Below are 18614 nucleotides of genomic sequence, written 5' to 3'. Positions count from 1 at the left end.
TTGTTCTAACCGTCGTCGCTTCTGAAACGCCCCCTCTCGGTTAACCTGGCACGGTTGGTGACCGTATTCTTGCTTGTGCCGTAGGGTGGATCGATGTTCATGCTGTCAATCACTGGATTGTCTGGTCCAGACTCGATTATTTACAGACCGCCGTCATATAGCTGGAACATTGCTGAGTGCGGCGTTAAACAACAAACCAACCAACCAAAGCTTGTGCCGTCGGTAAGGGAATGCCCGGTGCAGCATGCTTAAAAAGCTTGGGTTTAACTTTCGTGTAGCCATAGTGTGCCATGAACTCGGGTTCCCTTTCATAATCCTTCTTTGAGGAATGTAAGGAGCACAACCTGCTGTATGTGCTTATGACTTTGAGTTTGAGTCGACAATACTTCTGTCATAGCTTTCTTCCTTGTAGATCGCGGGGAAATCCATGAAAATAGAGGCCAGAAGTATTCGTAGCATTGGAATAGTCGTCAAGCAAGAGAGAACCACGTACAGTGGTAAACACTTTTTAAAATGGGCACCCGTGAAGATCCGGATTAGAATAGGTCTTCAGCAACCAATGCTTGGCGTAAAAGGCGACTATGCTTGTCGTAAGAGGCAAATATCGGTATTGGTTGATGCATGGCATGATGTCCATCACTTTATTGTCTGGTTCAGACTCGATTATTTACAGACCGCTGTCATGTAGCTGGAATATTGCTGAATGCGGTGTTAAACAACAAACACACAAACAATCAAAGCAAACTTACAATGGGAAAAATACAGATATTTCTCACTATAAGAGAGTGAGTGCATGACTTAGGTAGCCGCCATATTGAAACAGCCTCTCGGCCCAGCCAGTTACCAGCTATATTTAGTAGCCACAAGCGCGATGGCTGCTTACTCGCTCAGCCTCACAGCACTAAGTCCACTCACGTGTATATAAACTGACGGGCAAAAGAAACTATACCAAAGTATTTTTTATTTTAAAAATATCACATCAGCACTTAACTGGCGTTTTCATTGTCAAACAAAATCGCATGAACGCAGCTTCATCATTACTGAGTTTAAAAAATCCCGCTTCTTCCCGAATATGGACTTTATCGAACTTTTTTCATTCAAAATGGGATGCACGTGCATCACGACAAAATGGCTCGGAACGGTTTAAAATCCGCCAATCTGTATGTTTTACACCACAATCGTACCGACCACAACATCTGACATGCCGAGACTGACCGCACAAGAGCGAGAAAGAGCAATAGGGATGTTGCAGTTGGGAGCATGCCATGCCGGTGTTGCCCGCATCTTCAACTGCACCAGAACTACGATAACGAGGCTGCAGACACGACTCACACAAACAGGTCGTACAGATGACATGCTAAGAAGTGGAAGAGGTGAGGTGAAATTGGTTTAACGTCGCGGCCAAGATTATTGCACTTATATAGCGACGTGCATGCACGTGTGTGTGTGTGGCTTCTTGTACTAGTCCGGGCTGATGCCGATTTATGGTGCTAGCTCACTGAGATACCATGCCGCAGTTTCACATAAATATCCCACTCAGACACAGTATACTGACTCCGAGCCGACCAGTCCTTGTTATAGCCCCTTAATGCCGAGCGCCAGACAGGGTAACAACAAGTACCATCTTTTAACGTCTTATGGTATGACGCGGCCGGGGATCGAACCCCGGACCTTCCGCTCTCCGGGCGGACGCTCTACCACAAGACCACGGAGGCGGCAAGAAGTGGAAGACCCAGGGTCACAACCGCCAATGAAGATCGGTACCTCCGCATCTTGCATCTACGCAATCGTTTCGTCATTGTGACGTCATCGGCAGCCACAGCTTTACATCATGTGGTCAGCAGAAGGACAGTTGCCAGGCGTCTTCGATAACACGGTATTCGGGCCTACCGGCCCTTTCGCGGGATGACCTTGAGCCGTCGTGACCGACGTAACCGCCTCCATTGGGCAAGAATGGTACAGCGGTGGCAAAACAGGAACTGGCAACGAATTCTATTCTCTGATGAGAGCAGGTTCCAGTTGTATCGAGCTGATGCCCGTGAGCGTGTGTATCGTCGGAGAGGAGAGAGAACAGCCCAATGTTGTGTTCAGGAGACCGTGCCATTCGGTGGTGGAAGCGTCATGGTCTAGGGTGGGATTTGCAGGGACCGTACAACAGACCTGGTTGTCTTTGACTGTAATTTAAATGCTGAAGTCTACATCGACTATGTATTGCGTTCTGTGGTGCTTCCCTTCCTCCAGAGGAATCCCAGAGTAATCTTCCAACAGGACAACGCTCGCCCCCACACCGCTAGGATCACCAGAGACTTCCTAACTGCAAATGACGTAAACTTTTTGCAATGGCCAGTAAGATCGCCTGACTTAACACCCATTGAGCACTTGTGGGACTATCTGGACAGACAAATAAGGGAAAGAAATCCCCCTCCATCAAGTCGTCAAACGTTCATTCAGGCACTGTTGGAAGAATGGCGAGCCATCCCATATGACGTCATCAGGGATCTTGTAAACTCCGTGCGGCGACGTGGCCAAGCTTGTATTCAGAGAAATGGAAGCCATACAAGATCCACACTCACTGTCTATGAATTATACTCCTCTGGGTGTAAGTGCAGGGTTCGGAAAAGAAAACGGTTCCGGCTTTTCAGTAAAAAGAATTTCAACACCATTAATTATCCAGTCCAGGGAATGTGTTCGTAGTCCGCCAAGTTGACGGGTATAAACATTGCATGATATAAGGGAGGTAACTCTGAAACTACTACACTGCGGCAAAGTGCTCATCGGTAGAGCGCTCGTCATGACGGTCTCTTGTATATGACGATAAGTAACGACCACCACGGTACGAGGGATAAAGTCATTCTGGGTTGCCACTGCAGACATGGCCGCCGCACTACACAGTTGGTCACAAGAACCAGGAGAAAACACACTCTTGTTCGACTGAAACGTACGAAAAAGTCTTGCGGTTGTGAGGTCAAATTGTCCTGAACTATAAAAGCTGTTTGCTCGTCTTGCAGGTATTTTAAGTGCGCTTCAACGCCTCAATAAATGTTTCCTTGTTCATCTGAGGAAGTTTCATTTGCGCCGTCGATTTGACTCACAATCTCCAACGCTGTTTCCAAATATCACGCTGTTTGGCTAATGGTGTTAAACAAGGGCCTGTCTGATGCTTTAACACTTCCGAGTCTTTTAATTTCCAAGTCTGACAGCAGTTTTATCCTTTGCAGGGATTGTTTTACAATCTGCAATTCTCCCTGGGGATCAGTTTTCCCACAGCGTCCCGTATTTGCGACGGAGTGGGGCTCCCATCGTCTCTCTGTCGGCATTCGCCTTGTAAACCCCATTCACAGGTCTGAAGGTTGTTCAGAAGGTCTAGCCTTGGTGATAATCCTGATGATTCTAACACAGAAGACTGACGAATATACAGTTCATCCAATTATTTCTCAATATATGCATGTCATCCTCTTCTTCAGACATGTCTGCTCGTGGGAGAACTAAGACTTATGGTTAGCGACTATGATTTCGCTTACATATAACGCCATTGCTTGGTCATATGACTGCATGCAAGTAACATAATCTTTATATGCAGATCCGGGAAAGAATAGGTCTTCAGCAACCCATGCTTGTCGTAAAGGGCGACTAGGCTTGTCGTACGAGGCGACTAACGGGATCGGGTGGTCAGGCTCTCTGTCTTGGTTGAAGTTGTAAAACAACAAACAAACAAACAAACCAAACATTATATGCAAGCGTCACTACATTAAAGGTTTGATCAAAGACCATATCAAATTAGGTCACGTATCAGGACAGTGTGTTGACCGAGGAAACAAGAGTCATCAGAAGATGACATATTCCACTGGTCCCCATTTTTCAGGATTTTCATCTAATCTGTCTATCCTATGATAATACTTCCCGACAACTGGAAAAAAGGACAAAAGGAAATCACACAATCCGATCAAGGAATCTTTATTTTATTTGAAACACATTTTCAAAGTCTTGATAAAGATATTTTAAGCCTTTTAAGTTCTGCTCTCACTAAAATCACAAAGACCATTTCGTCTCCAGGGAAAGGGGAAATTTTCCTTTAAAAAATCAAAATAAAGACACCACTTCAGGAGATGATTGATGAACCTTGCAGGTAAAGTATATTTTATTATTTTCGAGTTCTGCTCTGAAAACGACATGCCCCCTTGCTCGAGACTCAGTCCAATTGTTTTCATGGACACAGAGAAAAATACAAAATGCACCAAATACTTAAATAGCAAAAAACCACCTCTTCAGGATCTGTTTGATATATCTGCCAAATTTTGTTGAAAAATATTGAATGTTTTTTAGAAACAAAACCCATGCTTGCTGTAAAAGGCGACCATGCTTGTCTCAAGAGGCGACTAACGGGATCGGGTGGTCAGGCTTGCTGACTTGGTTGATGCATGTCATCGATCCCAATTGCGTAGAGCGATGCTAATGATATCAATCACTGGATTGTCTAGTCCAGACTACATAATTTACAGACCGCCGTCATATAGCTGGAATATTGCTGAGTGCGGCGTTAAACAACAAACCAACCAACCAAACATGATATGGAGCGTCTAATCTATGACTCAAAGATAAACTATAACCCTTAAAACAATCAAGGACAGAATTTATTTATATTAATATATCACAAGACCGCATGGAAATAGGGATGACTTCAACTTTCAAATAGTCAATTTCACTCTATGGTTAGCAATATACCACAGATATTTTATTCCTGACAATAATTAAAAAATATGATTGTAAAAAGGTTTAAACAATTGCAAGCTGGACATGCTGTGTGTCCTGTGTGACATTTTAAATTGCTCGAGTTCTCCTTTCAAAGGACAGTTGCATGCATTAAAGCATGACCGAAAAACTATCCTGTCCAATCCCCGCACACACCCACCAATAGCCCCACCAGTCCACCACCTCTACCCACAACCTCCGCTCCTCCCAACATACCCCGAACAGCAAAATGAACACTCCCTTACCCTCACAGTCACGTTATCAAACAATCCGGAAGTTAGCTAACAGTCCACAGCTATCACGTCACGAGGTGTGTTGCCATCAATCAAGACTGTCTGTGCGAGGTGTGAGTCTTTTGTCGCATTATGGCGTCACACACAGGTGAGTTTACAATAGCATTTACTTCATCTACATTGAATACAGGGTGTCAGTAATACTAGGCATTTACTTGTATTTTGTCTTAGCTCCTATACAGCACTTCCCGTGAAGATTCCGGGGTTGAATAGCAAACCATGCTTGCCGTAAAGGGTGACTATGCTTGTCGTAAAAGGCGACTAATGGGATCGGGTGGCCAGGCGCGCTGACTTGGTTGATGCGTGTCATCGATCCCAATTGTGTGGACTGATGCTCATGATATCAATCACTGGATTGTCTGGTCCAGACTCGATTATTTACAGACCGCCGTCATATAGCTGGAATTTTGCGGAGTGCGGCGTTAAACAACAAACCTACCAGCCAACCAACCTATACAGTACAATTACACGTGATCCTCCACACCCAAGGCTTTAATTGTTAAGCAAACACGGAAACAAAAGTGTGCGTAACGCAACTCGCATTGCAGGGTTGGTTGTGTGACGTGTCAGGTAAACTATCAGTGTCGATTTACTGAGTGCTTTGTCCTGGTTTCGTAGATGTTATGAGATTGACTCGAAGGCTGATAACAGGGAGCTAGTGTGATAATGTCAATGTTTTCCTTCATTGAGAGGGTCATTTGGCAACTGACATTAGTGTGCCGCGTATGGGTAACGGGGTTAAAAAAAAGTCCCACGTGCTTGTGTAACATTTATTTTTGTGTTTATTTGATATGAATCAATAAAGAAATGTTTCGCTAATTTTAGATAATAACACAAACGACTTGTTTGTATTTTAGTGTGTTTGTTGTTTAGCGCCGCATATTCCAGCTATATGACGGCGGTCTGTAAATAATCGAGTCTGGGCTAGACAATTCAGTGATTGATATCATGAGCATCGATCAACGCAATTGGGATATGATGACATGCATCAACCAAGTCAGCGCGCCTGGCCACCCGATCCCATTAGTCGCCTTTTACGACAAGCATAGTCACCCTTTACGGCAAGCATGGATTGCTGAAGATCTATTCTATCCCGGATCTTCATGGGTCGAATGACTTGTAAAACTCAAAACGGGGAATGAATACAAAATGAAAACAAAACACGACAGCATGAAAAAACATGTAAGTGTGAGTATTTTGTTTAGCGCCACATTCAGCAATGCTCGAGATTTGTCAAGGATGCCTGCAAGTGATCGCGTGTGGAACAATGTGATTTAAAGAATAAGCATCGCCACAGGGATCAGATCACCTGCTTTCAACCAAGTCTGACCACCCATTTTGAACATCTTCATGATTTGGCTCTAATGACAAACGGGGCGGGTTCGGTTGCATAGTGGTTAAAGCGTTCGCTCGTCACGCCGAGGGCCCGGGTTACAATTTAACAATGTTACAATGTGTGAAGCCCATTTCTGGTGTCCCTCGCCGTGATATTGCTGGAATATTGCTAAAAGCGGCGTAAAACTAAACTCACTCACTCTTATGATAAAACATGAGGAAGTGGGTCCAATTTTCACCCGGAAAAAAAGTTAGAATGGACATAATTGTTGGATTCCATGCTTTTATAAGAGGCGACTAACAGGATCAGGTTATCAGGCTCGCTGACTTGGTTGATGCATCTCATCGTATCCCAATTACGTAGGTCGATGCTCACGATGTCAACCCCCCTGGGTTATCTGGTCCACATTCGATTGTTTACTGGCCATCCTCATGCGGTTGGTGTATTGCTAAGAGCAGCATTAACTAACCAACACACACACGATGTAATAAATCACGAATACATAAATCTGTCACGTTGATAGTGAGTGAATATGGCGTTTACCCACCGTTTGTAATGTTGCAGCAACTGACTAACATGTTGTAATTTAACTGTTACAGGTAACCCAACCTTTGACAATATGGTTGGTAAGTATCTTTATTTAGATGGGTTGAACATTGTTGCTGCTAAAGCTGAATTTGAGTCGACACCCTGGTTCTCAGTGTTCCGACGGTGTAAGGACATACTGTCTTGTTACAACCCTTAATGTGAAAATTATTCTTCATGTAAAAAGTACATTAAGGGTTGCTTGTTAACCCCTGTTTGTACTAAAAAAATACTCGTATAATGTAAATAATTTTACATTTAAGGGTTGCGGGTTAACCCTTGTGACAACTCTACATGTTAAAATTGCACTTTATGCACACACTTTTACATTAAGGGTTGAAATGAAAGATTTTTTGATTTTTTTTTATAATCAGGGTTATCAACCCGTGAAGATCCGGGGTAGAATAGGTCTTCAGCAACCCATGCTTGCCGTAAAAGGCGACTAACGGGATCAAAATGGTTGATGAACTGTCATCGATCCCAATTGCGTGAATCGATGCTCATGATGTCAATCACTGGATTGTCTGGTCCAGACTCGATTTGTTTACAGACCGCCGTCTTATAGCTGGAATAGTGCTGAGTGCGGCGTTAAACAACAAACCAACCAACCAACCTTCAGGGTTATCACAATGAACTATTGCTTATCCGACCGTCATGAAACTTCGCAGATTTAATTGATCGTTACCTTGTCCTGATGTGCAAATGACTAATCATTTCTACATTCCCTCTCTACAACGACCACCAGATTGCTATATGCAGGTTTAATAAAAGGGTTTATTGACCACTGACCCTTTTAACCGATTTCAATCAACTCACTGAAGTGCAAAGGTTATCTTACGATACTCTACACTGTAACCTCATTTCCGTTACTCTCATAATTCCATAGCGACGGAAAGGAGGACACCTGTTGATTGAAATTTAGTTATTATCCGATTTTGTTCACTATGTATATGTGTTATGGAAACCTTACAACAACGCCCATACCCATGAACCTACAACTGCTACGGCGGATGCGACTTCTCGTTGGTGTCATTTTCGAACAGACCACAACAAGTCGTAGATGGTGGTGGGTTGTCATTATAGTCAATTATAGTCCAGATTCAAGTTTAGACTGTGACATGATAACTGTTAGGGGTATTACATGTATACTACTCAAAAGAGGTTAAGGAACAAACGATTCTTTCATATTACTTTAGTTAATCTTTCATAATCTGAGATATTAACTATAGTAATATGAAAGAAACTTCTTTTGAGTAGTATATTTCCAAATATGTTGTTGCGATGAGGTTCATTCAGGTGTTACTGTGTTTGTGATTGATAAAATAGGCAATTCATTTAGTTTACTTGTATGTGCTATTGAACAAATATTCATGATATCGTCTCTCTGTGTTTTCAGAGTCAACAAGGGCATTGATGGAGTATGAACATTCGGGGAAACATGTGTCCACGTATGCTGAGAGGTCAGCCTTCAGAACGTTAAGAAGGTTTGGGTGTTTATTCATTAAAGGTATATCTGGATCTGGGAAGTCGAATCTTGGCCTAAGGTTAACGGCAGGAATAGCGTCAGAAACTTCCAGGACACCTGTTATAATTACTTCCCCGTCGCAGTGGAATATGATTCCGCAAACAGGACAGACAAAGTATATTGTAATGCTGGACGACATATTTGGTTCCAGTAACATGATACAGGCACATGTCGATAGATGGCTCAGAACATTTAACATCATTTGGCCAATTGTGGAGGCAAAACATATGTTCCTGATAATGACCAGTAGATCAGATGTGTATGACCAGTGTGCGAGTCAGGTTGATACTAGTATCCTCATGCAACATTTGAAATGCATAACTCTAGACAAAGACGAATATAAACTAAAGGTGAATGAGAAGAAAAGATTCCTGAAAGTATATTGTGGAAGGTCTTGCATAAGTAAAGAGGATGTGGATGAAATAGCGGAGACGGCCCATTCTTCCCTTGGATTTCCACAATGTTGCCGTTTCTTTGCCAGCAGCAGACAAGCACAATCAAATGGTAAAACCTTCTTCTTGAAACCGTTTGAATTTTTGGCTCAAGAAATAGACATCTTGGAAGAGAGTGACCCTTTTGGGTACTTTGTGTTGCTTCTGGTGTTACTGCATAAAGGTCAGTTGAAGACGAAAACGCTTGATACCAGAGAAGCACCAGAAACCTTTCAAAATATCCTCTGTGCATTGCAAAATATCAGCCATTCTTCGACGTTTCCTTCTCGAGCAAATATCAGGCTAAAGGCTAATTCCCTCTGTGACTCTTTTCTCACTATATCAGACAATCATTATACATTTAGTCATCAGTCCATATTTGATGCTGTATTCCTGAAAATGGCTCCATCTTATAAGATGTGCATCGGAGTGTGTCCAGTAATGCTGCTAGTTGAAAAGGTAAGGGAATCCAATAGTCTGGATTCTCCTACTGAAGACCTGATAATACTTTCGAATGACAACTATTATCTTTTAGCTGACAGAATCACAGATATATTGATGTCAGAAAAATGTTTGGATGTCCTTGATCACCCTTCTTTAAAGGAAAAGGAATTTGCTAAATTTGTGTTCCAAAAATGGTCCACAGAAGACATGATTTCTCGGTTGTTAAATACAACTTTCAGTGTCACTTTGAAGGCAGAATCACCCAACCCTCTTGTCTATTTGAGTAACATAACATTATTTGAATGTGACAACATACTCTCGTGCATGGCTTTGAAAGGAAATGTAGAACTTGTCATGTTACTTCTTCCTGTTTCACATATGTATTTCCATGCCTCAGTGTTCAGACAGATTATGGCGTGTGCCATCTATGGTGGGCATCATCAGCTATATGAGAAACTCCTGCAGATGGGTGTACAACCTGATAACAACAGTTTCCGTGCACTTTGTGCAGTGCCATATATGCAAGATATCAGTATGATACATGGAACAATGTATTCACAAGACGTGAGATACTTTGAAATGTTGGATTTCACTGATTTGTTTACTCTGCTTGCCCTCAATCACAACAGAGTGATAGTTGACCTTCTTCTGAAACAGCTTAACACAGAGCACCTGTCACTTCTAAGTAAATGTGTCATCAACATTTTTGAAGTATTGAGTTCAGGCGGGGAGCATCTAAACCAGATCTACAATTGTGATGATACACTCCAGCATATCATTGAAGCCCTACTTACAACAGGATGCAATGTCAATCCAGAATCCCTATTATATTGTGCAGCCAGTCATGTGACACCTTCAGCAATGCGATGTGTGTTTAAAGTGTACCCAGGTGTAAATGTGGATAAAACGCATCACAATCTTGGGAAAACCCCTCTAACGGAAGCACTGGAGTTTGGTGGACTTGAATGTCTGGCCCTGCTGCTGGAGCATGACCCCAGTATATCTGTTACGGAGGATGTTCCTTCAAAAGCTAACGTAATGCATATGGCAGCAAAATCGAAACTAAGTAGTAAAAGGAAGATGGAAATGATATATGAAAGACTTTTATCAGAACATCAAATCCCTCAACATGAACTTGGTATAGTGGACATGTTTGATCAGGAAAATACTGAACAATTACACCCTGATCATTATGCAAAAATAAAAAGTTTAGTCGACAAAAGGAACTTCATGAAGCAAGCACCTCTTCATATAGCAGCAGCCAATGGGAATGTAGAATCAGTGAGATTCTTGATAAACATTGGTGCTATGGTTGATATACAAGATGACGAAAGGCAGACTCCGCTACACCTAGCTGCCAGCTTTAATCACTTAGACTGTATATATGCTTTGCTTGAAGCTAAAGCATCCGTAGAAATCAAAGATAGTTTTGGGAATACTCCTCTGACTAATCCAATTTGGAGTAGTAAACAGACAACGGAACTGCTTCTTCATGCAGGGAGTGAAATTAACCAAACAGGTGGGCGAAATGTTACATGCCTGCTAACAGCTGTTCAATATGGAGATATTGACCAAGTGCGACTTCTTTGCAACAAGGGTGCTGATCCTAATGCATACGTTTCTGAAGGATCAACTGTCTTATTTGAGGCAGTTCTCAAATGTGATCTTGATATGATAACATGTCTGTGTGAACATGGTGCAAGAGTGGACCTTACAAATGAAACTGAATGTTCACTTGTACACATTGCAGCTGCATCTAAGATTGATCCGGTTGAAAAGTTGATATATATTCTCGACGAGAAACATGCACCCGTGGATGTCACTGACGACCATGGAAGAACAGCCATGTTTCCTGCTGTGTTGTCAAGAAATGCTGAGATTTTGGAAGTGTTATTAGAAAGACACTTTGATCATACAATGGTAGATGATACTGGAAACTCTGTATTGCATATGCTTTCCATGGAACATGACTACTGTGAAGCACTCTTAGATATATTGTCACAGTTTGATACACAATTTCTAAACATCCAAACTAATAGTGGTGCGACTGCTCTTCATCTACTTGCACAATACAATAATGCAAGTGGCACTCGGAAGTTGCTTGAGAGAGGTGCTCATCCATCATTGCAGGACCATCTGGGAATGACTCCACTCCATAATGCTGTATTGTCAAACAGTTTTGACTGTATTCAACTTCTTCTCCAGTACAAAGGAGTTCAATGGATAACAGATACCAAAATGCGCACTGCCCTGCATTATGCTTTCATGCAAAGAAACAACACTTGTGTTCAACGTCTATTGAACGAGGAAGGATCGGATGTAAATCTAAAAGATGTTGATGGTTGCACAGCATTGCACATGGCGGCAGAGTATGGTTGCAGCGACAATGTGAAAAGTCTCTTGGACAGAGGCGCTGATCCATGTTTACAAGATAACAAAGGAAAAACAGCAATGCATACGGCATGTGAATGGGGAAATAGGGAAACAGTAGAGCTCCTTCTGAACACAATGACCAACCCATTTTCCTTTGACTTGAGCCTCCGATCACCATTACATCTTGCCTCTTGGAGTTGCTCTAGCAAGACCGTAAAATTACTACTAGACAAAGGTGCTTATCCTTTTGCCTCAGATCTCAAAAACAGGACGCCACTCCATATTGCAGCCAAAGGTACAGACAGTAACAGTGTGAAGTATTTGCTCGAGGCAAAGTCGGACCCATGTTCAGTTGATGAAAAGGGTGACACCCCTCTGCACTGCAGTGCAAAAAGCAGGTTAGCTTCCAATGTTAAACTACTTCTTGAGAGCGGAGCCAAGACAGATATACAAAATAAGAAGGGGAACACAGCACTTCATCTTACTGCATACATGAACTTTAACAAAGGCACAGAGCATCTCCTAGAATACGGAGCAGACTTGAACATTCAAAATCATCAAGGCCAAACACCTTTACACTTTGCCTGTCAAAGAGGAAGTTATGGGAGCGTACATCGGCTTTTGCAGTCGAGGGCCAAGGCATCCGTTAGTGACAATAAAGAAAGAACGCCTCTTCATTATGCCTTAGAAGCAATCAAGACATGGAACGTTCATTTCAAAAGATTTGCGGATGAGTATCTTCTGATTGTGAAGGCTCTTTCCTCTATTGCCTGTGATGTTTATGCTAGGTGTGAAACGCCCCTGGAAATGTTCCTGTCATCCGATATTTCTTCAATGAATGACGAAGATGATGGCAAGGATCCGGATGACTACGATGAGTACTGCCCTGATAATGAAGAGTATAAGAGAACAGTTATTGCTATTTTGGAGGGAAACAATAGGTAGTGTAGAAATTGATGGGAACATCACAGACGATGTATCTGGTGATGTTGCAAACTTTGGAATGTGTGACCTTAATCTGAAAGACTAGGTGCACGCCAGTACATTACATGATGATCCAGTAAACCTGTGACGGGGTGAGCAACAATACCTGGATGTTCGTTCTAGAAAATTGAAAGGAAATATGGTTGATGAGGCCTACATATTTCTTTATTACTAAAAGACACTACTGCATATTATTGGTCATGGTGTCTTCAGTTGCCGTATACGGTGTCATATTAGGCTAGTAGAAACATACTGAGCCCAGTAGTTGTATGCTAACCTAATATGACACCGTAACGAAATTATTATGCCGAAAAATTTACACACTCTGGTATCCATATAAACTTGACACTTACAACCGTTCGTTGACGTTAAGGGTCAAAGGGAGACTACTCTTCACATCTTAGAGGCCAAACCTTGTTGACAAGTTTAACTATAATCTTTATCAATAGAGTCACAAACGTGATTTAAAACACAGAACAATGTCCTTGCACATCACAGTTAACGATAGTAAAACACAAAAAAGTGTCAAATAACGAATTGCGGTACCAGAATGTTCATGTAAAATATGTGAGGTGTGTGTTGGAAAATCCAAGATGGCTGTTACTGACGGTATACGGTCTCAGATAAGGTCAGTAACAACCGTCTTGGATTTTTACTGACGGTTTATGGGCTCATGTGGGGTTAATAGTCTTGCTCTCTGGTGGGTCAATTTCACTTTGAGGCAGTAAAGCCTTATATGAAATTGTCAACTGTATCATTACTGGAACTGAGATCTTAGACTATGAAGAGAGACAATATGACGTATGAAAATGTGTATTATTACATGATTGTAACTGTGCACTGATGTTATAGTTCGAATTCCGGTTCGCCCCAGTTATGTTTCTAGGTTTGTCAGCACCATACCCGTGCTCGTGGGTTTCACCGAAGTGGTAAACGTCTGAGACCTGCATCACTTCGGGCTTCCCTCCCACATTAAGCTGACACGCCTTGATATAACTGAAATACTGTTAAAAGCGGCGTTAAACCGAACTCACCCACTCACTCACTGATGTTATAGGACGGTTGTCATCTAAGAGAAGTGTCATAAAATCAGTAAGATACACGCACAAAAATTATAATCTTATTATCCACACTTAATAATGCGTTGTACAACATCATAAATACTGGTAAATATGGATTTACATTACCTCTCTATGTGTAACGTAAGTCTATGTCATGAAATGCATGGGATATGGTACATCTTGTGTCGTATATTCAGTTTGCTTTGGGGGTTATGGGTGGCCCAGTCGTCTAAGTCGTCCCTTGGGCACGCCAGAAACCTATGATTGTGGGTTCGAATCCCGATTCGCCCCGATTATGTTTCTAGGTTTGTCAGCACCATACCCGTGCTCGTGGGTTTCACCGAAGTGGTAAACGTCTGAGACCTGCATCACTTCGGGCTTTCCTCCCACATCAAGCTGACACGCTGTGATATAACTGGAATACTGTTAAAGGCGGCGTTAAACTCAACTCACTCACTCACTCACTTGTTGGTGTGATGGTGTAGACCCCGGAGAGCCAACACTCATCATTAGGAGGAAAACTCATTGTGGGGTTCCTGGCCCATAACCAGTGTGATATGTACCGATCATTGATCTGTGATGTGATGCTGTTCAGAAATTCCCCTTCTGTCTTAGTGTATGACAACAGCGCTACCAGACTACTGCTGAAGCCTAACTCAGAAGCCACGTGTTGTTATGCATTTGTTAAACGGTACAGTTTTCGATATTCCGTGTCTCCTGCATGCCTGCACATATTTAAAAAAAAGTAATTTCAATTTCATATTCAATTTCATTTTCCACTGACTCCATTTATCAAGCACCCTCACCATAAATGATTGAATATTATGTAGTATTATATAAATATACCGTTATAGTATATTGTTAAACGTAGCAATATGATCTACAAATATTATTGAATTTACTTTATATCTACAAAGACACATACACATAAGGTAACAGGTGGCCTACCTAAAGACAAAGTGAAAAAGAAACACCGAATGGGCAACATATCATATTTTTTTTTTTTTGAAACCAGACAAGGGTTGGTTCAAAATTTGAACAAAGAAATGTGTGCTTTTTCGCGAGTGTTTCGTGAATATGAACTGAACTGTGAAAACAATATACCTACACAAAAATTCAGGAACAAGGACATGTGGGCAGAACTATAGAACCTCTATCATAAATAGGTAGATTTTTATTAATGTAAGCGGGTACATTGGAGTGAAATATGTGTACAAAGACTTTGCTTTGCTTTTATATGGTGTAAACATTTGATATAAAGTGTAACACTCTGATAGTTCTTATGTAACACAGTTTAACACAGTTTAAAATGTTTAACACAGATTAAAATGTGCTTGTTAAACGCATCCATAATATTTCTTAGACTTTTCTGACACATGTGACAACTTCCGTGTTCTAGTGGTAGAGCGTCTGCCTGGAGAGCGGAAAGTCGTGGTTTCGACCCCCGGCCACGTCATACCAAAGACGTTAAAAGATTGTACTTGTTGTTACCCTGCCTTGCTATCGGCATCAAGGGGCTAAGGGGCAAGGGGTGGCCGGCTCGGAGTCGGGCGGCATTGGTCCGGGCTAGTACAGACAGACAAAGTACTGGCTTGTTGAAATTGTTATATATGATACTCCAAAGTATGTTTCTAATACCATATCTGTTATATGAATCTGGCAGAATAACGTGTACAACTTGTGTCCAAAATAAAATGTACAATTTAGGTTTTGGTTTTGCCTGGATAGAGCAAGATGTGTGTGAACAACCCTTTTTCCGCCATTGTTAAACAGAGAGTGGAAACTTGTTGGAGGCAGACATGGTCTGACAATGTCTGTTTGTTTGTTTGTTTGTTGTTTAACATCAGCAATATTCCAGCGTTATGACGGAGGTCTGTAAATAATGGAGTCTGGACTAGACAATCCAGTGATTGACATCATGAGCATCGATCCACGCAACTGGGATACGATGACATTCATCAACCAAGTCAGCAAGCCTGACCACCCGATCCCGTTAGTCGCCTTTTACGACAAGCATAGTCGCTTTTACGGCAAGTATGGGTTGCTGAAGACCTTTTCTACCCCGGAACTTCACGGGTCTCTGACAATATACACAATAGCAGCAAACTTGAATGTTATGAATTTTTAAATCCGAATTAGAGCCAGAACAATACGTCACGTATATATAAAATAGAAAGCAAAAATATCAGTCTTCAGTAGATTCCAATGTGGAAATAAAAAGCTATGTATAGAAACGGCGATAGACGGGAGTACAAAGGTGTGATCGCATTTGTAAATATTTTCAAAATCAGTTTCAGTTTGCAGCAATCAGTTGTCAGTTATCTGCAGTTTCAGATGTCAGATTCACGATGTAGCCATGGCTACCAGACAAGCCTGTGATGGAAATTGGTATTAAGTGTACAGAGATCAGAGAAAATTAGCATGTATATAAAGGCAGGTAGTTCTTGTATTGCGCTTTTTGTGCAGTGTGTCAAATTATTCTTTTGAAAGGGAGATAATGTTTTAATTTCTACTGCTCAAAAGTGAGCAGTTTATTTGTACATATTAGTGTTATCAATTGTGGACCAATATTAAACTACAAGCATGAACTATGGACTGGATGTCTTAAATACTGAATAAAAAATTGAACTTGGAAAGTTGTTTGGTTGGTTGTTTTACGCCGCACTCAGAAATATTCGAGCTATATGACGGCGGTTTGTAAATGATCGAGTCTGGACCAGACAATTCAGTGATTAATATCATGAGCATCGATCCACGCAATTGGTATCGATGACATGCTTCAACCAAGTCAGCAAGCCTGACCACCCGATCCCGTTAGACGCCTCTTACGACAAGCATAGTCGCCTTTTTACGGCAAGCATGGGTTGCTGAAGACCTATTCTACAAAGGATCTTCACGGGTCACTTGGAAAGTAGTTTGACTGATGTAATTTACACTGCTATAGAAACCTGTTTTCTTGATGGACGACACAAATGGTAAAAATAAATATTAGTAGTAGGGTACATTCTGTACAGTCCTGATAACAGTAAGTAGGTACGATTGGTCTGAGGATGCCTGCTGGTCTTTCATAAGAAACTTTAACTTCTTCTGAGATATTTAATTCTACAATCATTGTTATTCAATCTAACTGTCCAAGTAAAGACAGACGGGAGTCAGTGAGTATTCTATTACACCACAGCGAGAAATCCACACTTCACCTTACAGGCATATAGGGAAATCCCTATAAACATGAACAGTTGGGCGTAAAAGTTTAAATAATCATATTTTACATTAAAATAGTTTAACAACTTATTACTAAAATGTTAGGCTATTAGAAAACATCATGTATTCCCTATGTTAGTGTGCAAATATTTGAGCACATGAATAAACGCGTGCGCATTTACGTATTACGTGTGTGCAGCGACATTGATTTGAACATCGAACAGTGTATTCGCAACATGGTAACATTGCAGTGACGTTGCGACGCTACTCTTATTCACTCCTGCCGTAAGTAATACGCGATATGACGTAGACTGGGACATAATTCACCCTTTTCCGTGGTTTATTAAGCTGAATATTTGGGAGCGGTAGGGTAGCCTAGTGGTTAACGCGTTCGCTCGTCACGCTGAAGGCCCGAGTTTGATTCCCCACATGGGTATGATGTGTGAAGCCCATTTCTGGTGTCTTCCACCGTGATATTGCTGGAACATTGCTAAAAGCGATGTAAAACCACTCACTCATTCATTGTATATTTGACGATTTGGCGTTTAGTCCACGAGTCTTGACTTAACCACTTTATTGTTTTTCTAGCCTTCTGTTTCATGACGCCGCTTTGATTTGGTTGGTTGGTTGGGTTGTTGTTTAACGCCGCACTCAGCAATATCCCAGCTATATGACGGCGTTCTGTAAATAATCGAGTCTGGACCAGACAATCCAGCGATTAACTTCATGAACATCGATCCACGATCTCATGTCATCGATCCCTATTGCGTCGATCGATGCTCATGATATTAATCACTGGATTGTCTGGTCCAGACTCGATCATTTACAGACCGCCGTCATATAGCTGGAATATTGCTGAGGGCGGCGTTAAACAACCAACCAACCAACCCCTCCCCCTCCCTCTCCCTCCCTCTCCCTCCCTCCCTCCCTCCATCCACTCGATTATCCGGAAATAGTAGTCCGTTAGTTTGCATGGAAACCTTAATGTCAATAACTGTTTTGTTTGCCCATCAAATGTCATGAAATCACAAACAATTTATAAAAATGGTAGTTTCAGAGGGAAATACCATGTTTTGTTTGCTTGTCAGTGTACATAATGCGCAAGCTACAACGTTCATAAATGGCATATGTTTTTGAAATTATAACAAAGCAGTTGTTTGATCAAACATATCACATGTGCATGTTTTATTATTCCTGTCTATTACAACGACAATAACATTTGGATATCGAAGATCTGATATCGTGCAATAACCATCAAAGAGCCAATTCTCTTCCACTGATTTACCCTCCTGAAATAGAAATAAAGGAGACCAGTGAGGCGGCCTCATCTGTTTAATATTTGGATCCGTGCATTCAGAGTGACAAAACACTCCCTACAAGACTATGACAAGAGGGAGGACTTCCATCAGTCAACTTTCCCTTCATGTCGAGCAGGCTCCAGCCTTTGGAGATAACATTTCACAACTTCTGAGATACAATCGAGCAAGCTCTTTCTTCCAAGATTTCAAAGAACGTCAAACGACTCTTGCTCAGAAGTTTGATCAAGGATAAAGCATTCAAGGTATCACTAAAGCTTTCAAAAAGTTGTGGAGGACATTTCCAAATGTGACGCATCATTGACAAAAATTATGT

General features: G+C 41.6%; 1 protein-coding gene across 1 annotated transcript; it reads left to right on the top strand.

The window, feature by feature from the left end:
• Positions 1–5114: 5114 nt before the first annotated feature.
• Positions 5115–12740, top strand: LOC139448440 (serine/threonine-protein phosphatase 6 regulatory ankyrin repeat subunit C-like). The gene is made up of 3 exons (XM_071229989.1): positions 5115–5130; positions 6978–7004; positions 8360–12740. Exons 1-3 carry the CDS (start codon positions 5115–5117, stop codon positions 12679–12681), a joined length of 4365 nt encoding a protein of 1454 aa, XP_071086090.1. The 3' UTR covers positions 12682–12740.
• The last annotated feature ends 5874 nt before the right edge of the window (positions 12741–18614 follow it).

The sequence above is a fragment of the Haliotis cracherodii genome, unplaced genomic scaffold, assembly GCF_022045235.1.
Source record: "Haliotis cracherodii isolate W230 unplaced genomic scaffold, xgHalCrac1.p SCAF_7, whole genome shotgun sequence".
Classification (NCBI taxonomy): domain Eukaryota; kingdom Metazoa; phylum Mollusca; class Gastropoda; order Lepetellida; family Haliotidae; genus Haliotis; species Haliotis cracherodii.
Note: the sequence above shows the minus strand (reverse complement) of the source record. Positions and strands in the feature narration are given on the sequence as shown.

Excerpts from the sequence above, each read along its gene's own strand:
- LOC139448440 (XM_071229989.1), top strand. Across the intron at positions 7,005-8,359 it reads AACCTTTGACAATATGGTTG|AGTCAACAAGGGCATTGATG; the intron begins GTAAGTATCTTT and ends CTGTGTTTTCAG.